This window comes from Ananas comosus, linkage group 15, assembly GCF_001540865.1.
Source record: "Ananas comosus cultivar F153 linkage group 15, ASM154086v1, whole genome shotgun sequence".
Classification (NCBI taxonomy): domain Eukaryota; kingdom Viridiplantae; phylum Streptophyta; class Magnoliopsida; order Poales; family Bromeliaceae; genus Ananas; species Ananas comosus.
This window is the reverse complement of record NC_033635.1, coordinates 4,316,766-4,343,698: the sequence shown is the minus strand read 5'-3', so window position 1 is coordinate 4,343,698 and position 26,933 is coordinate 4,316,766. Positions and strand designations below refer to the sequence as shown.

Below are 26,933 nucleotides of genomic sequence, written 5' to 3'. Positions count from 1 at the left end.
TTATCGGAGGCGGCAGAGGAGAAGGGAGAGGGAGAGGACAAGAAAGGCGGGGAAGGGCAAGAGAGGCGTCGATGTCAGAGATGGTGGAGGAGAGTCGGAGAGGGAAAAAAAATTAAAAAAGAGTCGGCAGCCGGCCTCGGTGGGGTCGGAGGCGAGGAAGATGGGGGGTGCGCGGGCGAGGGCAAGGGCGAGGGCGAGAGCATGAGGGTGAGAGGCGAGGCGGACCGTTTTCGCCTCCGCCTCTGCCTCCGTTGCTTTTTTCGGCGAGAGAAAAAAAATGAACGAGAGAAAAGAAGAGGAGAGNAAAAAAAAAAAAGAGTCGCAGCCGGCCTCGGTGGGGTCGGAGGCGAGGAAGATGGGGGGTGCGCGGGCGAGGGCAAGGGCGAGGGCGAGAGCATGAGGGTGAGAGGCGAGGCGGACCGTTTTCGCCTCCGCCTCTGCCTCCGTTGCTTTTTTCGGCGAGAGAAAAAAAATGAACGAGAGAAAAGAAGAGGAGAGAGAAAAAGTAATAAGGGTATTTTGGTCAGTTTGTTAAAAATTCGGATGAAATCTGCAAAAACGAAAAAGGTGACCCACTTTTACAAAAGCCTAAAATTAGTGATTTTTTTTGCAAAGTGGCCAATATTATATTGTATATATCATAATTCAATAGAGATATCTATATATTTACGGTCACATATTATTATATCCGTTCACTCAAATTTGTTTCTACGTAATAAGTTTAGAGAGCTCTCAATACCAAATTAATCTTAAATAATATATTATCCAGCATCAATTAGATTCAACAGGACCAACATCTCAAATTCTAAAGCATTTTGAATGGGTGATGGTAAATAAAGTTTTCTTGAAATATATATTAATATGAAAATTTATTAATGGTGTTTTGAACTCTTTGATTGTATCATTGCCTCTCTTATATTTTACATTAAAAAAAAAAAAAGTGAAGGAAAAAAAAAAAGGTATAAACTAGCTTGTAGAAGTTAGAACAAGTTTTAAAAATTAAAATTAAAAGAACTTTCATGGTTGCACGTTTGCCCTTCTTTTTTCTTTTTTCTTTTTTTTAAATGATAAGCATCTGAGAATCCCCGTCAAAGAGGAGAGATTACTATAAATATTAGAAGGGTTAATTGCACCTTAAGGTCCCTAACTTTTACCCTACACAACCCTTTTTTTTTTTCGTAAATAAGATATTTAATCTTTAAAATTAGTTACATCATTGGTCCCTAAACTTTTTTTTTTCCTTAGGTCCCTGAAACCCAATCTCACATCATTTTAATTCCGCCACCATTTTAATTCCGCCCCTACGACTATTTTGACCTTATATACAATGCATACTTACTGTCTTTTTTAAGACAACCAGTGTTTTAGAGTTTAGTGGGACGTGCTATTAAGTTTTTTCAAAAACTTAAACATGTTGATGCTGAGATTAGCTAGAAACTACTAAATTATTATCGTGATGTTTATAAAAAGATATGATTTTATTAGAGTTAATGTAATCTATATCGTCAAAATTAATGAGAATTTGAATAGTGAGAAACTAGCTTGAAATAAAATATAAAGATTTTTAATCTAATAGCAGTAAAAGAAGATTAATAACCAAAGTAGAAAAAAAAAATGTTTAATAGTTGAAGGAATAATGGAGTAATTAATCCTGGTTTCATCACATGAATTCGTTGTGCATCAAAAGAAGTGAAACCAACGTACGCAATCATAAATAAGTAGTCCATTTGCTTGAGCTTTGAGATTTGGAATTCCAATTATAATATTTTAATAGTTGGAAAATGGTACAATATATACTTATTAAATGCAAAACCAATGTTGCATGTGATCTTGGTCGTACTTAGAAACATTTATATTATATTTATAAAGCTTCTTAATTATATATCTCTCTAACAAGAAATAGTTTTCTCTTTTGACTTATATATTTGTTATTGAAATGCAGTATATTTTTTCACTCGGGATAAAAAGAATATGTTTATTTTGAGAAAATTATCATGTTTGCATCTATTTATAGAGGTAAATCTTACACTATTTACATCTTATGATTCACAACAATTTAAATAAATATTTAGTTTTAAAAAATAGTTAATTTCTTATAGGTCCCTAGAAAGATATCAAATAACAAATATATTCTTACAAAACTTAAGTTATTAACTTTATTTCTTCAAAAATTCTTTGGTTTACAAATATATCCCTCCAAAAGTTCTGATTCGTTTATATATGTTCCTATCATTTGATTTACCGTTCATTTTTTAACGGTGAATGCGTAAAATGACTATTTTGCTTATAAATCTATCCCTACAAAAAGCTATCTTTATTTTCCTCTCTCTCCTCGCCTTCACCGTGGCACATTTGGTGTACGTCTTCTTTGCCGCGACTGAAGGCTCCACCTTCGACGTCGCCGCCGTAGGTTTTGCTGCCGTCGTGGGTAAAGAGGAGAGAGTGAGAAAGATGATAGGACTCAATATTAAAATACAAATTATATATATGAAATGTAAAAATATCATTTTATTCCTTAGCTAACAGTGATTAGCTTTGTTAACTCATGATTATCTAAATTTTATTAAAAGAAGAATATATTTATAGCCAAAAATACTTTTGGAAGGATAAATAGAATAACTTAAGTTTTATAGAAATATATTTTCTATTTGATACTTTTGCAGAAAACCATATGCAATTATTCCTAAACAAAATGTTTATAAAACTAGAGAACAATAATTAGTCTTTGAATAGATCAGAATGTAAGATATACACCTAATTTAGAAGTGGACATATAACATTGCTCTTATTTTGATGAATGACGAACATGTTAGTACATATTACTGCAATTCTTTTTTTTCTCAAAAAAATCTCTTTCCTCTTTGTAAATTTTCTAAACAAAAAAAAATAAAATAAAATTGTACATTAACTAGATTTAGAGAAAAGTTACACCTAAGGTATCTTCACTAAATATTTTTACTAAAAAACTAAGCTAGTATGGCGAATTCAAACCGAGTATATCTTGGTTTAACACTCAAAGAAATAATCACTTGTCTTTAAAATTTTATACTTCCATAAAATAGTATTCTGAATATTCGCATATTCGACCGAAATACTATTTTATACAACCATAAAATATTATCCATGTCTTCACAATTTTCGTACAATTTAACAGGCTTTTTATGACAGGTAAGATATAGTTAAAATAAATAGTACGTATTAGAGAGCTAATATAAAAATTAGAAAATTGAAAATCAGATTGAAATATCCAATAAAAATTACAAACCAACAATGTAACTTGCCTATTTTTGTATATATATATATTTTTAGTTTTTTGTTTGTGGTACAGGAATACTTTTACTTTAAACTTCGTTGATTCCTCATCTAATGTTAAATCTTGTAAAACGACCATTAATTATTCTCCAAAAGTTTTAACTATTATAGAATAATATTTTAGATTAAATAGGAGGAACTAATAAAGCTGAAAAATTCGGTAGGGTTAAATGTTGAAATTTAATCTCATGTTAAACAACATAAAATTATTATTATTTTTTAAAATAGGCTGTTAGAGAACAACATTTTATTTTAATATTATATATTCAACGTCTAAAACTTTCTCGCGATACATTACTACATAATCACTCAATTATTATTAAGATTGATATTTTCTTCGAATTATTTTAAAAGCACTTTCTTCTGGTGTAACAAATTATAGTATTTACTCTAAATTGTTTTTTAAACTTTTTTTTATATATAATTACTAGGATGCTCCCACCTCTTGAGCACGATTTGATTTGATTCGTATTCTCAGAATTAATGTTTAAAGCATATTTGACATTGTTTATATTTCTATTTTGATAAGTTATATGAGGTTGGTGGTGGGCTTTTTTTAAATTTCATTTTACTATTAGTTTATTGTGTTCAAGTTCTAAAATGCAAATAAATTAAAGTCTTTTCAATTTAAATATTCTGCTTGAATAATAAAAAAAAGAGAATCTCTTTAACATTTTAATTCGTACTCTCATAATTTAATTTAATATTTTTTTTAATATAGTTGTGTTACTCAAAAAATTTATAATAGACCTAGAAGAACAATTCAAATATTAGCTCTACACCTTGTATGAACAGATATTTTATAAAAGAATCATTGCTATAATAAGTGTAACAATTCGACTCGCTAGTAACAATAACTCGTTCGATCCAAACCACCGGCTCAAAATGCTTAAGTCTAGTTATTATTACTAGCGTGTATGTCTCATATAAACTGATCGGAATCAGTATCCCATCCGATATGGAACTATTTGGGCGTTACAAAGGACCTCTGGTTTGGATCCGACGAGAATATCAGGGTCTAAATAGGAGAGTTATACACCACATTAGTAGGATTAAGTATACAATATAAATAAATAAATAAATACAAAAATTAATTCAAGCGACTGGTTTTCAATTTGTAAAATTTCAGTAAACAAGAATTTATCAAAAACTTAAAATTTCAAATCGGATTGAAATTATAATTTTACAAAGCATTTCTTTTTCAGCAAATAAACGACTCCGGCAACTAACTATATCATATGATCCGTTAGCGAGATCCAAAGGCACCTGAAGGCGCAAACAGAATAGAGGCAACCGAAGACGCAAACAAAATAGAGACACCGAATATGTTTGTACAAAATAGAGACACCCGAATGCGCAAACAAAATAAAGGCACGGATAGGCGCAGGCACTGGAAGGCGCAATACAAAGACGAATCTTGCTTCTATAACAAAATACATGTCGATATAGCCAATATTAGCATAACAGAATATTAAGAAACATTATAATTCAAAATTATTTAATCACTAACTTATAGAACAGATAATCAAATTTCAAAATTCTTCTGTTAAAAAAACTTTTTAATCACAGTTGAAATTCAATTTACAAAAATATTTAATATACATTTAACACTTAATTTTAAAATCTACAAAATAAAGATTTTCACACAATCAAGTATTTTTCTAAATTATTTAGCGAAAAACTAACGGGTGTCCGGCCGCTTACCTTAATGCAGCCTCAAAAATAAGAAATTATCCAGTCGAAATTACGCAGAAAATCAATTGTCAGAACCTAAAATAGAGAAATGCGATATGGGACTATTTGGGCATTACAAAATATATGGATAGTTGACAAATCATACCTGCACAAATTGGTTTATTTATATTTTTTTCTTAACTATTATAATTTATATATATAGTTTTATGAATTTTACACATTAGTTTATTTCATATGAAAATTTAGAAATAATTCATAACTAATTTAAATGAAGCTTTGGCAATGCCCACCAATTTTGAAAAAAAAAATCCCTCAAAAAAAAAAAGAATTAGAAAAAATAAAAAATTCTTTGACATGGCTAATCACTGTAGCAGTAAAAAAAAAAAAGTTAATTGCACTATTCATTTTTATACCCAAAAAAGTTAATAATCAACTATCTGAATTTATATTAATTTTAATAAATAGATCATATCTTCATATGCGTCTGTTCTCCGGTCGTTATTACATAGCGTTAATATTAAAAATATTTTTTAATTTAAAAAGTTGTCAAAAATATCTACACTGGAGAAAATTTGTTCTAACTTTATTAAAATTTCACTTTATCATTTATCTATCATCAACGTCTTTTTAATTAAGTCAAAAATTTCAAACTTTATAATTTTATAAAATATAATTGAGTACCAACTTAATGAAAACTAATTAATTAAACAAATAAAACTGTATAAATATTAAATAAAAAACATACTATACATTCACAAAGAATATAACATATTTTGGCTTTTAATTGATTATTTTCATTTAAGAATAATAGGTGAACCAAATAATATTGAATTACAAAACAAAAAAAAAAACCGCAGAGAAAATTATATATAATGCCGTTTTTTGATGAGAAATAATTTCGTTGACCCTGCATAATACCATATTATTATTTATTATAATTAGGTATAACCAAGAACAATATAGTCCAATAATCTTAGTCATGCACCCTGCAACAAATGATAGTGACAATTATTTTGTAACTTTTTGAGAGACACTTTTTAAATTGCCCAAATAAAAATAAGATCATAGGTCACTAATCTCAGGTTAATCTCAGTATCATTTTTTTTCCAAGTCAAAATGCTTGGAAATTTTACAAGATGTATAAAATGTTTTAAAATATAGAGGGATGGATATGCAATATTTTCACTTTGCAGGGACGTTTATACAATTATTCCTGCCAGTAATTTCCACTACATATTTTACATCTTCGAAAAATTATCAAAAAATAGATTAATTTCATACAGATCTCTACAAATATAGCGAATGATAAATATGTCTCTATAAAATTCAACTTTCATATGTCGTTTCTATAAATGTCCTAATTGTTTCAAATATGTCATTTTACTTTGTTACCGTTAAAAACCTATTTAAAGAACTATTTATATTTTTAATTTTATCATCACAAATATGTTTATTCAAAAATTATAACAGTATAATATAAAAAAATATAAAAATATCAAAAAACTAATCAGAATTAAATATTTAATTTATAATTAATTAAAATTTTCTAACGGTGAGACATATTTAAAAATATTAAAATTATTATAAAAATAATTTATAAAAATTAAATTTTATAAAAATATATTTATCATTTATTATGTTTGCCGGGATAATAAAAAATTAATCCAAAAAACGAAAAAAAAAAGAAAAGAAAAAAGAAGAGGCTAAAAGCGCGCCTTCTGAGAAAGCTTGTCTCTTCTTTTTTACTGGCCCTTACAGAAAAAGGAACAGGCCAAATCGGTGTACGAGAAGAGACAGAGAGAGAGAGAGAGAGAGAGGAGAGAGAGAGAAGAGGAGGGGAGAGAGAGAGAGATCTCCTTCTCTGTAGATCTCTTCCTCTTCCCCCTGATGCGCCATTTCCATGTCCGCAATGAGATCTCCTCCCTTCGTCCTCTTCCTCTCTCTAGGGTTTCTTCTAATTGAGGTGGTCTAAGGCTCTTTGGTGGTGGTGGTGGCCGTGGACGTGGTGGGGTTGGTGGTGCTCTTTTGGGACCAACAATGGCGGTTCCCCGCGTCGGCGGAGGTGGTCTTCGTCCTCTTCGCGTTTTGTGATTTGGGTTTTCTCCTCCGACCACGGGTAAATGGGGTTTCCCCTCTCAAGACCTCTGTTTTTTTCGTTTTCTTTTATTTTTTTGTGTTCTGCAATTTTTCCCCCTTTTTTTGGGGATTTTTAGGTTTTTTTCCCCTTTCGGATCTGTGAAATGTGGGAGGAGTTTGGAAAGATGGGATCTTGATTTGGCATGGATTAACCCAACTGAGCTCATTTTGCTCTCATTTGGGGGTTCCCATCATGGGTTTCTTTGGGTGTTATATCACACAAGCATTTCCGCGAACATCTTGTGGAACGCATGTTCACTGTTGTAAAATGTGGGGTGATGGTGTGGTTATTTCCTTGATTGATTGAAGGAACATGAAGCTGGGGACAAAGAAGGGATGGAAATCCCTGGTGCCGATTCGAATGGGACGGAAATCCGGGACCCAGTTCTGTATGTTCCCGAAGGTCCGCTCGGCCGGCCAAACGCCGGGCGATGCGCCGGTTTACCTGAACGTGTATGATTTGACCCCAGTGAATGGCTACATGTATTGGGCTGGTCTTGGGATTTTCCACTCTGGGATTGAAGGTATTGTTTTCCTTTTATTTCTGTTTGTGTTGTCACCTCCACTAATTGATCTAGATAAACATGTAAATATGTTATCTTTGAATTAGCATCATTGCCTTTTGTTTAAGGTTGTATCTTTTTGTTCTTTCAATTGATTACTGCTTCACTAATTTATGTTTGTTTCTTAGTATATATCTCCAAATCTTTTGCTTTTGTTGGCGGGTGATTTATTTGTCTAGAATTGTTAGCTCGAGCCTCGATAGGATGAACAACTGCAGATTTCTTATTGAAGAAATTCGTTCATTAAACTAATTTTTGTTTTGATACCAATGAATATACTGTAGGCTAACATACTGTGTATTGCCATATGTTGTAGTGTCATAATCATGTTGAATTTTGATCATTAAGAAGCGACATATTTAGAAAATCCGTGGTTTTTGAACAATTGCCAATGAAAAGCAACGTATTAACAACTAAAAGGAAAATTAGGCAAAAATATTCATTTAAATACACCATGAAAGGTATCGGAATGGGGATTAGGAAAGCATGGAAGAAATAGGAGGAAGAAACAAATTCATTTACAAGATTACGCCATACAAATTTTCATTTGTTACCAAACTCTTCCAGTCTTTCCCTTTATGTCTCACCAAACAGTCATCTTTTGCCAATTTAAGCTATCTAACCTGGAATGCTCTTCAAAATGTATCTCTGTCAACTTTGGTCTCTGCGAAGGAAACAGCGACAATCTTCATGCCAAGTGCAAAATATTTAGCTAATCTCATATTGGGCTTCATTTTTAATTAGATCCAGTTGGTATTGAAAAGGACTAACATAGATCTAACCGCAATAAGACACAAATTGACTTGCTTAGACATATCTAATCTCACCTATCTATAAGTGGAATACATCATGATCGAATTGGACGAATATCCACTATCCAGACATTTAGTAAATGACAATGTCATTTATTAGCCAAGAGCAATAAATTCAAGTGTCGACAGAAACAACAAATTCTATTGCCATGCTATTCCTTTTCTCCAAAGCAACTGCGATGTGATGAAGTATTACAAGATTTGGATGCCTGATAACGAGCTCTTATTTGTAATATGAAAATTTCTTTTTATTTAAAAAATAAAAATGTTTCTGAATGCTATATTTTGTGTCTATGTAGTTCATGGTGTAGAATATGCATTTGGAGCACATGATTACCCCTCGAGTGGAGTCTTCGAGGTTGAGCCTCGTCAGTGTCCAGGCTTCAGGTTTAGGAAATCAATATTTATCGGCACAACTTGCCTAGATCCTTTGCAGGTTAGAGAGTTTATGGAGCTCCAATCGGTAAACTACAATGGAGATACATATCATTTGATCGTCAAGAACTGCAACCATTTCTGCAATGACATCTGTTATAAGCTGACTGGCAATTCAATCCCCAAGTGGGTGAACCGGCTTGCGAGGATAGGTAATCTCCTTTAATGGCATGCTTGATTATTAGGACTACCATTTAATTGTTCTGATTCATGAATTATCTGTAGTGCTGTTATATTTGTATTTGTTGCACATGATTTCATACTCTAGTGCCCTTATATTGAAATTAATTTGAACTACTTGAATGACAGCTTTATGCAACTCCCTTGCAAATAGTGTTTACCCCTCCTGAAGTGGCCTAAATGTCCTAATTCACTTAAGAGAATTGATGTTCCTTTTTATGTTTAATATGTCATCTTTATTTCTGGCATAGTTTGATTGATGAAGACTTGGCTAAAGCAGCTTAACCAAGACAGCTTTATCTGAGGTTTTAATGTTTGATTTTTTCTATTTCTATTTGAATATATGATAGATTGGTATAGATAGTGCTTTCTTTCTGATTCCTGTTATTAAAAATAAAGGTAGAGCTACCTGATTAAAACTACTATGTTACTATAGTTGGCATAGAGCCTGCTGTTTTGTAGGCACTACAATTTATCAAACTCTTAATTTACTTAGCCTCGAGTTATATTGTGTAGTCAACTAGCGATGTTGGCACTGATACAATCACACTTAATCTAACTGCATGCTTGATGTAGATCAGAGTAGTACGGTAGAGGAAATAGAGAGAGAAGAAACAAAGATGGAGAATAGAGGAAAGCCAGCCAATCCAGGTTGAAGAAAGAGGAAAGAGAAACTCGAGGGAACTCCCTAATTATATAAACAAATTTTCATTCCGTCTTAAACTTCTTACAAACGGGCCCTCTTGGGCTTATTTAATAATCTAAGATAAAACAATCACCTGAAAAACAACCACCTTTTTAAATTCAAACTTCAAAATGACTAAGAAAGTCATACCTATCCTAAGAACCAATGCTAACTAATCCTAACAAGCTATTTCAAAATTTAAATATTTTTAAGTATTCAAATATTCAAAATTCAAAATTCAAATATTAAAAGTCCTAACGTAATGCAGCTAGCTTGCATCAACAATTATGTTTGAGAAGGATAGGATGTTATTCATCCTGTATCTGCCCTTTATGTGCAAAACTGCCTCTCGTTATGTCCGTCACACCTTAAACCAATGGCCGGGCAGATGGTATACACACTTTTGAGACTGGTCAAAACAAATAATGCATGTCAAGAAAATACATGAATAACATAACAAACAATATCTTATTAATTGGAAAAATATTAAAATAAACCATTCTGTCATTCCATGGTCATGTCTGTTCGATGTCAGGAGCCTAATAAATAATACGATGATCCTTGGTCTTAATCTGACAAGTTATGGCAAATTCGTCGGATTATCTCAACGTGATCCCGCTTGGCATGAAATGGTTTATTCAACATCTGCACATAGCAAATAAGTAGGAGAAGAGAACAAGAATCTAGAAGAACAAGAGAGCAGGAAGAGAATGTACAAGCTCACGGTGCCTGTTGAAGTGGAGGGAGGTTTAAAAAGATAATTGGATGATTTTCCCAAGTAGTCAAGTAGTCTGCTAACTCCAAATCATGTAATGCTGATTTATGTTAAGATTAGATAAGATTAGAACACGTTGTCCAATTGTTTTTAAAACTGTGTCAGTTTGTCTATGAAGGGTCAAATTCATAATTGACTCATTTGGGTCCAATTAGCAAGTCAAATAATCCATTTCGGTCAAAACAAGTTTTTGGATGTAACAAATGGGAGTGTGGGTCAACTTTTATATTATTAGGTAATTTATCACATGGTTTCATCTATATATTTTGATAGTATGTAGAGAGTCTCTCTTAAACTACAAATGTGAGGAAGTTTTGATCTCATCAGAGTTCTTTTTCTAAAGAAATTATTAGGTAGTTTGGACTCGATACTATGACTATATGTCCAACATGAAACATGACCTAACAGATTTTTGTATGTTTGTACAGTTACTGGAGGACTTCAGAATTGTGGTGTCATTTATGTTGAATGAAACTTGTGGAACAATAAAAACCAAAAATACTCATTTTATAACAAATATTAGTGCAAAGAGAGATCTCATTTTATTGATCATATCTTATCCTAATATTTTATCTTTTTTTCCAAAAAAAAAGAACAAGTAAAATATTGTTAAAAAAAAGACTTATCTTCTAAGTGAAATATTAGCTAGTCATCTATTAAGTGCGTAGCCTGCTGAATATGGTGGATAAATGGTTTTTCAGATGGTCTCTCATTCTTCTAGGCACCTAGTCTACACAAGTTGCTAAAAAGCTTGATGCCTAGGACACATAAGCACCAAGGAGACCACACTAGGCACTTTGCATGACCTTGGACGAGTGAAATTTGATAGTGACTTTACAATGTAGTGATCAATATTCGCACTTTTGCTACTTATGTTGCAGAATGTGGTGGATGAGCTAAAATTCAGGTGGAACTTTATAAGATTTCATGGTCACATTGTTTTAAGGATATAAGTGGATCACTGCAAGATGATATATTTTCTATTTTGAATCTATTTGGTGCAATGTTGTTACTAACAAGTTAGATTTGCTTATAGGATTGGTTTGGAAAGTAGAAATGAAATGTCAACAACAAACAGATAACTTGTTTTTCTTTATCAAGGAAAAGACGGATTTGTCCAAAGTTTTATCAAGAGAGGAACATATTGCACTAACATCTATTATTAACACATCAAAAAAGGAACCTCAAGGGATTGAGAAGTCTAGACTTCTACAGTTTCCACCACAGATCATGGAAACTCAGTCACATTCTTGAATCTGGAACAGATTTTCGGAGTCCTGGAAAAATGAAAATTCTGCAAACAGCTCTGTTTTTAAACTGCCGGGACTAAAGCTTAGTATAGTCAATGGAACTAAAACTTTGTTGTTATTGTTGCTGGAGCTATCATTGTCATACACATTTTTTTATTCTTGCCTTGGCCAAACAAAAACCGACATATGTAATTGGTCTATATTTTAATTGGATTGCCATGGGAAATCAGTGTTATCTACCCTTGTTATTGTTTACAATTATGTCTCCCTCCTGTGTTTAGTGTATTTTTAACTTTGCTCACTAGCATAGTCTTAAGTTAGTAAATATGACATGATAGAACATGTTCTTCGATCTCTTTCCCCTCAGGTGCTGTTTGCAACTGCCTTCTTCCCGAGGCCCTTAAGATTAATGCGGTTCGTCATGATCCGGATTACCAAGCCGAAGACGGCGAGAAAATGAGGCTAACAAGTGCTCTAAGTTGCTTGTCTTCATTCTCCATGCGTCAGAGGCACTTGTCGTCGTCCTCCCTCTTCCTGTCGTTTCCTTTAAATGGGTGCCTTCCACCATGGGAGTTGAGAAGATCCAATACTAGCCCTTTGAAGGAGCAATAGAGTCCCTGTATCCTATCAATCGTGTCTGCAAAAGCAAAAGCGGATTTAGGTATCTTTTTCACCCCTCCAAAATGAATTTGGTTAAGAATGAATGTACTCTAGGTTATGCTCTTTTTTGATGCCCCATGCCAAGATACTTGTTTGTTGTATAATTTTGTTCAGGTGGCTGAAATGGGAAGTGGCTTTGTTTTTTCTTTTTTCGCTCTGTATTCATGCTGCTGCATCTGAGTGTTGAATTAAATGGTTGTTCTCTGAGATACCAAATGCTTGATGAGCTTTTTTTTCTTGTATCGATATAGTTGTGCACAATGGTGCAATCAACTTTGGAATATTGTCTTAGCTGTTGTAGGGCCCTGTATGTCCCTGATCAACTGAATTTTTTTATCGTCCTGAGGTAGTTGTGGCTAAGAGATTCCTTGTATGATCTCTTTGCTACACGTCGCCCATTTATTTTTTCTTTTTGTACACTTTCGTACAAGTAAAAAATTGTCTCGTGTCGTACAATATTATATCCTTTCAACTCTATTAGATAATTTATTATCCTCTGATCTGCTGAATTAGTGAGCTGGAGTCCATCATCTTGCTTCTTTGTTTAATTGGTTTGAAAAACGTTTGTAATGTTGAAAATTCATGAGCGGTGTAGCCGCGAAAACAGTTCTATATAGAATAATATCAAAGGAATCAAATGTGTTGATATACATTACTGTTCTCGGACCGAGAGTCTTCGGGTTGGATAAGCTTCTGGGGCAAAAGTAGAAGGTTTATTTCGGAACTTCTGTTTACTCGTTCTTGTTTGCGAAAGAACTTACTTGAAAAGTTGTTTTGGAAGTCACTTAATCCGCTTCTGCTTTGTCCGCAACAAGAAGCACTGGATAAGGTTCAGGCCCCATGCTTTCCAAAGCGTGAAAAGCTTGGAACTTTTGGTGTTTCCAACATTTGGCATCTTAGTACACCTCTGAAGTGATTTGAGTTATAGGGGTGAAGATAAATGGACAATAATAGGGTAATAGGAAAGGGACTAATCTTTGGAGGGGAAGTGAAAGCATGCTAGAAATAAAGCACAAGTAGGGTTGTGACACACGTGGCATCCCCAATGGACACTTTAGGTTTGTCATATGTTGGAATTTTTTTTCAAAAAAAAACATACAAAGATTTTTTTTTTGCCCATCTAAAAAATGTCTTTGACTTCTCTATTATTTATCCCATGGAGAGTGTTGAAGCCTTCTTTGAACGTCGATTTTAATGTCGGAATAAGTTATCTAACGGTACTTTGTCCGGTATAAAAATTTTTTTGTTGTGATGATTAAAAGTTATTAAGTATGGTGAAATGTCTAGAATAAAATGGAATGATATTAATTTTGTTCGGTAGAAGAATTTTCTACTGTAGTTAAAAATCATCGAGTGCGGTGAAATGTCTAGAATAAAATAGCATATGGGCTTTCCACTAATCTCTTTTAGAATAATGCTTAGAAGGTCGGAATAACTTATCCAACAATAACTTATTAGATATAATTTTTTTTTTGTTTTTTAGGAGTTACTTTTTGCTTTTTAAAGGGTCTTGAGATCCATGACTTAGTCCCCATTTGGATTCTTGAATATCTTGTTTGTATATTTTCTTAATTTATTGAAAAAAGTTTATAAATTTGATTGATAACTAGTATGATCAAATATTTAAAATGCTCGTTACTTAGAACCGTACTAAAAGAAATTTTATACAGAATAAGTTATTCAAGGATAACTTATTCTGACATTCAAACGAAGGCTCAGTAGATAGTATATTTTACCTACAGTGTGATTTATTGTAATCCGTGTGAATGATTTAAAAGCGGAATATGATAGCTATTTTGGACATTTAATAAACTCCTAATGTACTATACATTGCATGCTTGTAGAGTAAATCGAAAAGACATGGTCAGTAAAACACCTTTACATCCAAACCAGGCACAAAAGCATTGTCTGATGGTCTCTTTCATCTATTAATTCAACCTCTTAGCTTCATCAAATCATGGCATTATCCTACTGCGTTGTTGCACAGAGGGTCCCCACGCTTTTAGTGGGGTTGGGCTCCTAATATTTGCATTTAATTAATGCAGTATTATTCTTGTCCATCAGATTCTTTCATTAAACTGGATTGGAACACCCACATATAAAGAAACTCCAAAAGTTTTTTGTGTGGTTGTTAGACAGGCGATTACGGCGATATTTTTGTTGAATCAGATGATGGAAACATCGGGACAGTTTAAAGATTTAGGAGCAATCTGAAACTGCGCTAAAAAGTTTCTTTCTGAGGACTAGTGCAATTTTATCAGATGAAAACTAAGAAGGGTACAATTAATTCTCTTGAGACCTCTCACTCATTATTTATCTTAACTTGTGATAAGGGTATAAAGAGAACAATGATAGATAGATCATCCTATGTTTATGTTGGCCAATATGCGGAGAGTATGATAGCGGAGAAAATATTCAGGTTAATTACTGCTACTTTTGCTCAAATCCTTTGTTGTAGAGCTGTAACCCATGTTAAGGAAATAGAGGAACAGTAATAATAAGTACTAATGAAACCTTATTAGAGCGAACAAAAATATCTTACAACACCCTACTGTGTACAATTACAAGGGTGGGTAAATATACCTCCCACTACGTACAATACTACCTCTGCTCTTAGTTAGCACTACTGCAGCAGCAGCAGCAGCAGCAGCAGCAGCAGGGGGAGAACATACCAACAAATTTTACATCAACAATAATCACATTAATCATAATAATAATAATAATAAAAATAAAAACCCCACTAAACTCTACATCCCATAGAGACCAACCAAATCCATCATGTAGTTATTGTAGGTGTAATCATTATATATGTACATAAAATCAGTTTCTCCCTCCACCCCAAATTCTCCATTAACCAAAGGCCGGTGTGTGACTGTGGAGAAGGATGAGCTCGGACTACTACTTCCTCCGCCACCCCCGCCGCCGCCCCCCGAAGCTCCGGTGATGCCGGCCGTGAGCTTCCTGATCTCCGCTTCGGCTTCCGATAGCCTTTCCTTGAGCTTCAATACCTGCTCCGGCCCATTATAACAAGTATAATAATTAATTTGATTTTCTCAAATAAATTAAAGCTTAATTAAGCTGCAATTATTAATGTTGTATTAATGTTTTTTTTTTTTTAAGAGATAGGTAGCATGCTATCTGTTTCGTATATTTAATTTAGTAAATTACCTTAACTTTTAATTTTCAAGTACATTTATTTATGGTGAAATATTAAGTGTACAACTCAAAATGGTTGTAATCATTACAATCCTTAATTCAATGGTTTACGGGTATAAACAACTCTTTTTAATTTTTAGTGAAAAAAACATTAATAAGANTTTTTTTCTGAGAGTGAGGTAGCACGCTACCTACTTCGTTTATTTCATTTGAAAATAAACTTAGCTGGAAATGTGAATCAACTAGAATTCGAACTTGGGTCTCGAATACCAGCCACCAAGCCCTTTACTACTTGCGCGCTCAAGGGACGGTCGGTTGTATTAGTGTTAATATGATGAATTGTGGGCAGGCAGGCAGGCAGGCAGGCAGACGCGAGTACCTCGTTCTCGAGATGGCATTTGTGGAGGACGGCGGCGTCGTGGGCAGACTTGAGCTTGGAGTACTCGTCCTCGATCTGCTTGGTCTTGTGGCGCGCCCGGCGGTTCTGGAACCAGACGGCGACCTGCTTGGGGTCGAGGCCCAGCTCGGCCGCCAGCTGCACCTTGCGGCCCGTCTCCAGCTTGCGCTCCTCCCCGAAGCTCAGCTCCAGGAACTTCACCTGCTCGTCGTTCAGCCGCCGCTTCTTCGACGCCTCCCCCGACCCCTCGCCCCTCGCCCGCTTCCGCCTGCGCCGCGTCCTCCTCCTCGTCTCCCCTGTACGTAGTACGTCGTCCATATACATATACACATACATACATGCACGTCGAACGTAAGTAACAACTACTGATCTTTAACATGCACGTACGTACGTACGTCGTAACGTTATATACATATCTATATATATATAGTAGAAAGAGATTGAAATTGAAATTGAAATTGAAATTGAAATTAATTGGAGTGTGTATGTACGAACCACAACCACTGGGAGGAAGGGAGTAGAAGCTGCTGTGGTTGCTGGATATGTAAGCTGCGGAGGAGAAGAGTAACTCCTCCTCATCTCCTTGGCTCATGCCAACCTCACTCATTTTCTCTCTCTCTCTATCTCTCTCTACTTCCTCTTAGGCCAAATCTCTCTATAGCTGCTACATATATGTAGCATAAATCTCTCTCTCTCTCTCTCTCTCTCTCTCTCTCTCTATCTATCTCTAGAGTTGAAGAGAGAGAGAAAAGCCTTTCTTTTTCTTTTTTTTTTTTGGTTTTGTTTTGATTTCAAGAAGAGGATTGTAGAGAGAGAGAGAGAGAGAGAGAGAGAGAGAGAGAGAGAGAAAAGGTCGGCTACTGCTAAGTGCTTCAAGATGACTTGGTGGAAATCCCCTTACATTTATAAGGGAGTAGAAGGGTTGATGGACGAAAATGCCCTCGGAAATGGGTAGAAATAGCTGAAATGCCACTTTAAAATATGTATTTCGTTTTTTTTTTTTTTTTTTTTTTTTTTTTTTTTTTTTTTTTTTTTTTTTTTTTTTTTTTGGTGGTTGTGGTTTGGGGGTGGGGGGGACACTTACTATTGTTTTTCTCTATAAATTTAAACACCATTTATTATTTTATTTTTATAGTCACTTTTTTTTTTTTTTTCAGTAGTATTAGATTTATGTTATTTAATTACTTTTAATAATCACTATTCAATTCTAATTATTTATATCTAATTTGCGTACATATTTTTGGTCAAATTATATTGTTGGTTCTCAACCTATAAAGCACGAGTAAAATTTAGTTCTCACATTTTAATTTATTTTAATTTCTTGTTGGAGCTTTCTGAATTATCATAATCAGTTTGTACAATCTATTTTAGTTCACTAAATATGTATATGCTATTAATATGAAAGCGATGTAGCAATGTTGTGAGTAATGTAACGCAACACTAATTAAATTGTTATATCATCTCAACATAAGTAGTAAAGCAATATTTAGTCAAATAAATTATATTATGAGATTTGATTACAATAATTCACAAAATTCTAATAAAAAATTGTAACAAACCATACTTTTCTTTATGGTAAATTATAATTTTGGTCCTCAAATTACGAGGCGCATGGCATGACACTTTAAGTTTTTCAAATTTTAATTTATCATAATTTCTATCTCGAACTTTTTTAATTATTGCAATCAAATCCTACAAACCAATTTAGATGGTTAAATATTGACAAATCAGTAACGTAGAAGTAATATAAATTAGTGTCAACTTCTACACCAACAATTTATCGATAATTAGCCAACTAAATCGAATTGTAAAACTTGATTACAACAATTACAAAAATTTAATCTCAAAATTATAATAAATTAAAATTTAAGAATTAGAATTTTACACAACTTATAGGTTGGGGACCAAAAGTGCAGTTCACTCACTTCTTTTACCACCAGATGTATACTATGTGAATACTAACGTGAAATGACCAAAATGCCCTCGGTACAAATTTATGCTGCTCTTTTTGGGTGAGGGGGGACCAGGAACCGACACGTGTCGCGAGAGGTGGCGCTTTCCGTGTAAAGGCGAATGGGGACCGCAGGGGCATTTTGGGAAAAAGGGAAAAATTATAATAATTTTGTATTAATTGTTAAGCAACTAGTTGCAGCACTAACCAGGGTTAGAGAAAAAAAAAAAAAAAAAAAGAAGAACAAATCACATGGACCGCGGTTTTTATTTATTATATATTTTAGAAAATAAAAATTTGAAAATACTTTGAAGTCCTTTTTTTTTCCTTTTATTTTTGGAGTTTTTTTTAAATTCTTCGGCACTTTCAAAGCGTAAAAGTGGATGTGTTTATACACTGCAACCTCAAACTTAGTTCAAAACTTAATCTTACTAATCTCTTTAAATGTTGCTCTTTATTTGTTGTAATTGTTATCATGTACGATGAGCCTTTAAATTAGTTAATTTGTATATGCAGTTTAAAAATTTTTTCTAGGTTTGCCGATGCATGAATAACATAATAAAAATCTTCTGTAGAAACTAAATTATTTTCTGTCTATAATACTCTGTGCTAAGTACCTTAAAAATCTAAAAGCGAATTGTATAGAAATGATTTAGTGTTTTATAGTAATATATATATATATATATATATATATATAATTTTAATATGTTTTAATCTTATATTATTCAACAAATAATAGAGTAATTTTTAGGACTACTCATTTGCATAGGCAATAAATTTTAAATATTATGTTGCAATGCAAAGGGTCTGTAGAAAATTACTTAATGAATTGTAATCTTGCTGCCTTAAATCTAAATATAGATATAATTTACAAAATCGAGGTTCTGCGTTAAGATTTATGATATTTAGTATTTTTTATACAACAGAGAACAGCTATTTTGATGATTAATCTTTTTCGAGTTTTTAAAATCTTAATAAAAAAAAATTTGAAAGTGTTATGATTTTTATTTATATCTGATAAGAGTTTTTGTGTCTCCATTTACAAACTTTTTTACGATAAAAAAAAAAAGTAAAAATGGTCCACAGGAGACGGTCCACACAATAATTTTTATTCTGGAAAATTTGCCACTCCTCTTTTTAAGGCACTGCCAAGCTGTAAACCACTGTTTCTATTGGAGCATAGTGCAAAATAAATTAAATAAATAAATAAATAAATAAAATTGTTAATTTACAAAAACAAAATAATTTATTTTACTGCATTTTTTTAAAAAATTCCCAAAACGGGCCCGGATCCCAACTCACCCCCACCTTAAACGACGTCGTACGGACACACCGCTGTTCACCCTCGTGCACTCCTTCTTTCCCGGCTCGGCTCGGCTCGGCTCGAATACAGCTCGGCTTGAGCCAGCTTTATAAAAATTGAGGATTTTTTTTGGCTGTTAAATCTTTTATTTTAAAATTTTATTTCAATTTGATTTCCAACAATTAAGATTTTGATTAATTTTGACCAAATAGGCAGCGTTAGCTTAGATAAAGTCATGCCTACTCTGTGTAGACGACCCAGTTATAATTCTGCAGTCGTCGGTCGACTTCAGGACTGAATTTTATTAAAGTTTTTGAACAAGTCGGTGGTATACTCAGTTCGATGTCTAAAATATCGAATGCTTCAAAATAGATAGTATGCATCACTAGCGAGGTCAAAGTGACAGTAGGCATGTGGGAACAACATTATAGATAGTGAGATTAGACCTGATGTGATGGACATGGATATAAAAGAAAAGGTTCAGATCAAAATAAATAAAAAAATAGATAAAAGGTTAGGGACCAGCTAGCGTTAGAATAAATTTTAAAATTTACGAATCTAAATGCAAATAAAAAGTTGGAAATCATAAAGAAAAATCAAATAAAATTTGGAGACCAATAGTGCATTTAATCTAAAAATTAAGGGAATTAAATATGTTTGCAAATCCCTTTGGCTATGGGCAATTGTGAAATAGACCCTCAACTTTAACTTTTTTGTCGAGACCCCTTTAAATTTTTAATGTTTAAAAATTGAATGAATCTTGTCACTTCAACTAAAAATCTGTTAAATTTAATGCTTTGTCAACTATCAATCATTAATTATTCTAATTTTAGTTATTAAATACTTAAAATTGTCAAATTTGATGTAATCATAGATAGATTTAATACAATCTCCAATTTATTTTACCAAAATTACTAAATTCAAAGAAAAATTGAAATTTGATTTGGATCTCAATAGAAGTAAATAAATAAATTAAAGTTAATGCCTTGTTTGGTATCACGTTTATTTTTTACTTTTTTTAATACTAATCCTCTATAATTTAATATGTTGGAAGAAAATTTTTTTATTGGCTAGTTTATAATATATACGGCTTAGTAATATATGATAATTATTTATTTTAGAAAAATTCAATAAGTAAAAATATAGTTGCTTTCAAATTTTTTACTTTTCGTTACCAAATAAATAACTTGGATAAAATAATTGTAATTAATCTACTGTATAATATTTTATTTTATAAAAATTAAAAATAAATACTGTGCCAAACAAGACCTAATGTTTTTTTTTTTTTTTCCAAAATTGCATATAATTAATTGAGGGCTTCTCCATGCATCTTTACCTAAATAATAATAATAATATAAGAAGTGATCTTCCCATAATGCCCCCACACAAAAGGACAACATGGGAAACACCCCCATTTCAATATTACTATATGCAGTAACGAGCATGGTCGACTAAGTGCCGTGCACTTATAAACTCCCTCCTATTTGAAGTGATTACTTATTAGATTTTTCCCATATTTTTTTTCATTATTTAATATATATGTTCATGTACATACGTAATGTGTGTTGCATGTGTGTTATTTAACTTAGGCTTAATTTACATATCATTATCACAATATACTTGCTTAAAAGGAATAGCGTTTTGAGATCGATAGCATTAATTAATTTCTTTTGCATGATGGTCTAAGTTTAGTTCTTAAATTACATTAACCGCGTCTGATTTTAGCATGCAGATAATTAAGGTTTGCAACAGAGTTTGCTCTCTAAATTAATGTGGAAAATCTAACTAAGAATGTCTTAATTTGTAGATGATTAGACAAATTTTCATTTGGTCATTGATCAAGTTCGATAAACCTAGAACCAAATATAAGATGTTATCAGTTAAAGTAACATCAGAGTTCGAGGTCTCGAGTACAAATCTTTTTTTATTGCATATGATGTAGGCACAACGAATTAAGACGGGTGAAAATAATCTTGATTCTTTTCTTTTTTTTTTCTTTTTTTTTTTTTTGAGAGATAGGTAGCACGCTACCCGCTTCGTTTATTTCATTTAGAAATAAACTTAGCTGGAAATGTGAATCAATTAGGATTCGAACTTAGGTCTCGGATACCAATCACCAAGTCCTTTGTCACTTACTCTAGGAACGGTCGGTAACAATCTTGATTTCTTAATAGTTATTAATCTAGATTTGATGCTGAGATTTCAACTATATAGAATTTGGAGGTAGGAATTGAAAAGATATAATATTCAAGCAAATAAATTTAAGTCTCCCATAGACTTAACCTTGCTGTATATGCCCAAGAAAGCAAATACCAAACTTTTTCCAACTCTAACCCTAATAATTAATGCTTTGGGCACCCTTATAGGTCACTATGATATTTACTGATGTGTATAGTTACTTCAGTATTACACTAATTAATTTATATATTAAATATAAGATAATATCGACCTTTTTTAACACAGTTAGCTAAAAACTTAATGAATCGTATCCAAGATCTCCGGTTTGAACCTTATTTGTCTTACATCTCTAGCTGTGAACGAACCGAATATCTTGCTACCTTTTTCTCTCTCTTTCAACTTAAAAATCTTTTATTTCAAAAAGGTTCAAGAAAATAGAAGGAGAGAGTGAGGAAAGGGAGAAAAAAAAATTGCTTTCAACCTCTACAAAATTCAACTCTACACAAAATGTGTCAACAGAAAGATTAGAAATCATTTTGACTAACAAAACACTTAAGAAGCTTCAGATCGGACTAATCCGAGTCGTTCACTTCGGACGATAGAATGAAGCTCAACACGCTTCAGTCCTTCGTCGACGAATGTCACGCCTTCTATTTTGGATGGAATTCTCGCTTCTTCGGAAATGCTATGTAAGCTGATCAACCAGCCAATTAGGATCTGTCTAGCAAAAAATGTACTGTGTAGTTTTTTTTGGAGGACTTTTTCATTTCTGTATTATCTCATTTTATTTAAGTAAATTTTCACTTTTCAACGATATTTTTGAAAAAAAAAACAAAACAAAACACTTAAAAAGCTTTTTCTGGTCCAAATTTTTGTTAAAAATTATCTTATTTTAGACATTACTCAAGCCCTAAAACACCCCCAGCTTTGGTCCCAATATTGGGAATCGGTAGAGAGAGAAAGTGGTAGAGAGAGAAAATAGTAGAGAGAGAGAGAGAGAGACATATGCATGACTGGACAAGGAGGGGGTGGAGAGAATAGGATAAACTTGGGGACGGGTGGGGGCACATGGGGCGCACAAAACGATCACGACACGTGTCGACCGAATACGAGCTCCCATGAGGGGCCCCGTAGGCCCTGTTCGTCCACGCGTCGACCACTGGGCACTCCAAACCCCTCTCGCGCGTCCCAGTCGCCATCCGCCCAGTGTTCCCTGCACCCGGTGTATAAATATATTCCCTACTCCTAACACCTCAAATATTCCAAAATCAGTACTGTTTATTATAAATCATTTTAACTTTTATTAGAATATTCATTTGCATAGGTAGGTACGAATGTTTAGAACAAATCTAAACTATGATTTATTTTAAATTTCTACACATTTTATCTTATTTTTTGCATGCATGTTTTATATCGATAGGTCTGATTTGAGTTTTTTTGTATAATTTTTATTAAAATAAGCATTCAGATAGCCGAAATCAAAGATGTCGAAAGATTAGGCAACACGATTAAAACTTCGCAGAGACTAAGTAGGTGAATCAAGAGAGGACTATTGTTCAGGCTCTTATCATCTATAATGTGCGATGCATGGAAAATGCAGAAACAACAGGCGCATGCGTGCAATAAATTTTCATTTCATGCACTCAATAGTATTGGTGGTTCTCCTCCCACTCGAGGGTGGTGATTGAGGGGTCCCAAGATTTGACTTTTTGTTGTAGTACTGCGGATGGGGAAGTCACTCTCGTTGGCTTTTGCTTCTGCTTTTACCTGGCCTGCTTTTTTGGGTCGGGGCACAGTTTGACCATGTCAGTGTGAATGATTTGCACGTAGAGCTAACTACTTTTTAACAACTTGTATGGATAAATTGTTGAGAAATTCTATTTGTACATTTTAAAAGCGAGCGCAGATGTTACCATTATAACAGAATTAGATTATAGGTACACATATTTGAGATACTTTTATGTAAGTATTTTATTTATACCAAAACTTTTAAAAAAATCCTAGACGAAGAGGACTTCCCTCTCGTCCTCCTCCGCCACCGCAGCCAACGAGATAGAGCTCCGGCGGTTGCTAAATGCTTAAATAAGTATTGGTAAATTAGCAGCACTCTTTTTAGATTATAGCGACACTTTTTAACTATCACTATATACCTAGTGACCCGACATATAGCAATATTTTTTAAAAGTGTCGGTAATTTAGCCAGCGGCACTTTGTTTGACCTATACCGATATTTAAAAGTGTCGCTATATATAGACCATTTTTGTTGTAGTGTACACTTTTTATTTTAAGATTCACAAAATTCAAATAATTTTTAATAAAAAAATTAAAAAAAGATTGATATGACAAGTAGAGAATTAATGGCTTTTGAATGAAGTGAGTATAAGATGTACACCCGCTTTGGGTATACCAGTAATATTACTCTAAATTGTTTGGTTAAATTGTACTAATAGTCCTCCAACTTTTAGTCGAGTTTTACATTGATCCTCACACATTTTAAGACCAATATTGGCAGTCTCTACACTCTTTTTCTTTTTTTGAGAGAGATAGGTAGTATGCTACCCGCTTCGTTTATTTCATTTAGAAATAAACTTAGCTAGAAATGCGAATCAACTAGGATTCGAACTTGAGACCTCGGGTATCAACCATCAAGTTTTTTGCCACTTGCGTTATGGACAGTCGGTAGTGTCTACACTCTTAAAATAGCTTTATTACATCTGACTCATTTTCCATCTTATATTTCAACTTGACCATCCACTGAGTTACGAACTTTTTTTCTATATAAAAATTGGATCATTGCAAAGAAACTATGAGGTGGATAAAAACACTCATGAGAATTTGATAACGTATTGATGGATTTATGAGTACAAATTTATGGATACACTGCTACATATAATAAATTATCATTTAGTAGTAGTAACAGTTAATAACTAAGGTATTTAATTAAACTTAAAGTTTGAGCACAAAACGTGCATTGTTAAACCGAAACTCATCTCAATTTCTCAATACTGCATAAAACTTTGAATATTATGTTTGGCTAATTGTACTTGTTTTTTTGCTTGTCGAGTAGAAAAGTTGCAATGGCACAATAATTGGCACTTAGGAGAAACCTTCTTTTCTAAGTGAAACTCAACAACTTTTATTTTATTTTATTTTCCAGTTTTAGACAATTAAACCATAATGATATGGTCAAATCACTTTCCAAACTTAGATAGATTTTTTGTTATCTTAATCATGCCATAAGAAAAAACTTGGTTACACTCCTGAATTGGCCAAACCTCATCTAAAGCTAGCATAGCTAATCACTTCTTAAATCTACTTTCCTAAATTATACTATTAATGTTACATCTTTTGCCAAAAAAGAATTTATTTACTACACTACAACAAAAACGGTCTATAGCGATACTTTTAAATATAGGTACATGTTAAAAAAGTGCTGCTAGCTAAAATTACCGACATTTTTAAAAAGTGTTGCTATATGTGGGGTCGCTAGGTATATAGTGACAGTTAAAGAGTGTCGCTATAACCTAAAAGAGTGCTGCTAATTTATCAATACTTATTTAAGTATTTAGCAATCGCCGAAACTCTATCTTGTTGGCTGCGGTGGCGTAGGAGGACAACAGTAAAGACTCTTCGTCTAGAATTTCAGTGAATTGAGTGAAGAGAGAAGAAAAGAAGGTAATTGATTTTTCTTTTTTTTTTCTTTTCTGTTTGTAATCGGGCCAAATGGACTGGGTGTAGTGGGTTGAGTAGAGTAATCTTTTATTTTTGGTTGGATTGGGCTTTATATTTAGGCATTAGTAGATGTGTTTTTAAGTTTTAGCATAAATGGGGACATTACTGAAAATGTCTCAAACTGTGTCGCTATAACTAATTCTGTGTAGGTTGCTAATAGATAAAACTCAAGCAGCCTAGTTTATAGCATCGCTTTATTCATTATCAATCCATATATATATATATATATATATATATATATATAGAGTAAGTCTTCTGTACTTTCGAAAGTACGGAGACCTCCGTACTTGTAAGTTGTTTTCGATGATAGGAAATCCGATTCGACGATCGGTTCCGTTAAGTATAATCTACCCTATTGGAACTATTTAGAAACCAAATTTTATAATTTTTTGACATCATTTACCAAGCGATCGAAAAATCTCAAAAATGACTATTTTAACGGCCGATGTGGCACGTTTTTAAGTTCAACGGTGTAGAAGTATCCAAATTAGATGAAAATTTAATAGAAAATTCTACTTAATATCAATAGAAAGACCAATACTTCCGATTTGAAATTTGAGTCCTTTATCACTGTTTTTTATAAGATTTTTATTTTCAGCCGTTCATTTTGAGGCTACTCGTTTACTAGACAAACAAAGTAAAAAAATTATGAAATTTGGTTTCTAGGTAGTTCCAATAGCGTAGATCATGTCTAACGGAACCGATCACTGAATCGGATGTCCCATTATTGAAAACAACTTTTAAGTACGGAGGCTTCTGTACTTTCGAAAGCATAGGAGCCTAGCTCTATATATATATATATATATATATATATATATATAGGGAGCTCCCCTATATGCACAATTCTTAACTAGCCTAGGTTAGCCCACAATAGTGAGATTACGCCAGTAAATAAAGCTTTACAAGCAAGTCCTTGAAACTTATATTGTTGGTTTACTATAACTCTCCTAACTTAGAACTTACACTACAACAAAAACGGTCTATAGCGACACTTTTAAATGTAGGTACATGTCAAAAAAGTGCTGCTAGCTAAAATTACCGACACTTTTAAAAAGTGTTGCTATATGTGGGGTCGCTAGGTATATAGTGACAGTTAAAGAGTGTCGCTATAACCTAAAAAGTGCTGCTAATTTACCAACACTTATTTAAGCATTTAGCAACCGCCGAAACTCTATCTCGTTGGCTGCGGTGGCGGAAGAGGATGACAGTAAAGGCTCTTCGTCTAGAATTTCAGTGGATTGAGTGAAGAGAGAAGAAAAGATGGTAATTGATTTTTCTTTCTTTTTTTCTTTTCTGTTTGTAATCGGGTCAAATGGACTGGGTGTGGTGGGTTGAGTAGAGTAATCTTTTATTTTTAATTAGATTGGGCTTTATATTTAGGCATTAGTAGATGTGTTTTTAAGTTTTAGCATAAATGGGACACTTACTCAAAAATGTCCCAAATATGTGTCCCTATAACCTAATTCTGTTGTAGTGTTATGTGAAAAGCACATTGACGCTACAAATTAACCAATAAATAAGATTACAACATTCGGTATCGTGACAGCGAAGTTTGTGCTATAAGATTGCATGTGTAAAAGCTTGCTTGCTTTCTAAAAGCAAATGCACAAGCAACTTTTATGAGCTCTATTTGTGCATGGAGCTAGATTCATGCATGTAGCCATGATATATATACTCTTTCACCTCCAACATATATAGTCGGTTCAAGCCGCC

The 26,933-nt window shown here is 33.1% G+C and overlaps 2 protein-coding genes across 4 annotated transcripts; one reads left to right on the top strand and one right to left on the bottom strand.

Moving 5' to 3' along the window:
- LOC109721701 (deSI-like protein At4g17486) lies at positions 6,753-12,781 on the top strand. Its single transcript, XM_020249444.1, has 4 exons — positions 6,753-7,123; positions 7,453-7,667; positions 8,818-9,105; positions 12,211-12,781. Exons 2-4 carry the CDS (start codon positions 7,457-7,459, stop codon positions 12,453-12,455), a joined length of 744 nt encoding a protein of 247 aa, XP_020105033.1. The 5' UTR covers positions 6,753-7,123; positions 7,453-7,456; the 3' UTR covers positions 12,456-12,781.
- Positions 15,002-16,812, bottom strand: LOC109721700 (homeobox-leucine zipper protein HOX12-like). Of its 3 annotated transcripts, none has more exons than XM_020249443.1 (3): positions 16,552-16,812; positions 16,039-16,426; positions 15,002-15,511 (listed from the first exon to the last, which is right to left on the bottom strand). In XM_020249443.1, exons 2-3 carry the CDS (start codon positions 16,390-16,392, stop codon positions 15,251-15,253), a joined length of 615 nt encoding a protein of 204 aa, XP_020105032.1. In that variant the 5' UTR covers positions 16,393-16,426; positions 16,552-16,812; the 3' UTR covers positions 15,002-15,250. The 3 variants fall into 3 exon arrangements, with proteins under 3 accessions (XP_020105032.1, XP_020105030.1, XP_020105031.1); XM_020249441.1 differs by having other exon boundaries at positions 16,039-16,418; XM_020249442.1 differs by having other exon boundaries at positions 16,039-16,352.

Bases quoted from the DNA above. Each gene is read 5' to 3' on its own strand.
- LOC109721701 (XM_020249444.1), top strand. From the start codon at position 7,457: ATGAAGCTGGGGACAAAGAAGGGATGGAAATCCCTGGTGCCGATTCGA. The intron at 7,668-8,817 runs GTATTGTTTTCC...GTGTCTATGTAG, and splicing joins TTTCCACTCTGGGATTGAAG to TTCATGGTGTAGAATATGCA. The intron at 9,106-12,210 runs GTAATCTCCTTT...CTTTCCCCTCAG, and splicing joins GAACCGGCTTGCGAGGATAG to GTGCTGTTTGCAACTGCCTT.
- LOC109721700 (XM_020249441.1), bottom strand. From the start codon at position 16,663: ATGAGTGAGGTTGGCATGAGCCAAGGAGATGAGGAGGAGTTACTCTTC. The intron at 16,419-16,551 runs GTTCGTACATAC...AAAGATCAGTAG, and splicing joins CCTTCCTCCCAGTGGTTGTG to TTGTTACTTACGTTCGACGT. The intron at 15,512-16,038 runs GTACTCGCGTCT...GGGCCGGAGCAG, and splicing joins AATGCCATCTCGAGAACGAG to GTATTGAAGCTCAAGGAAAG.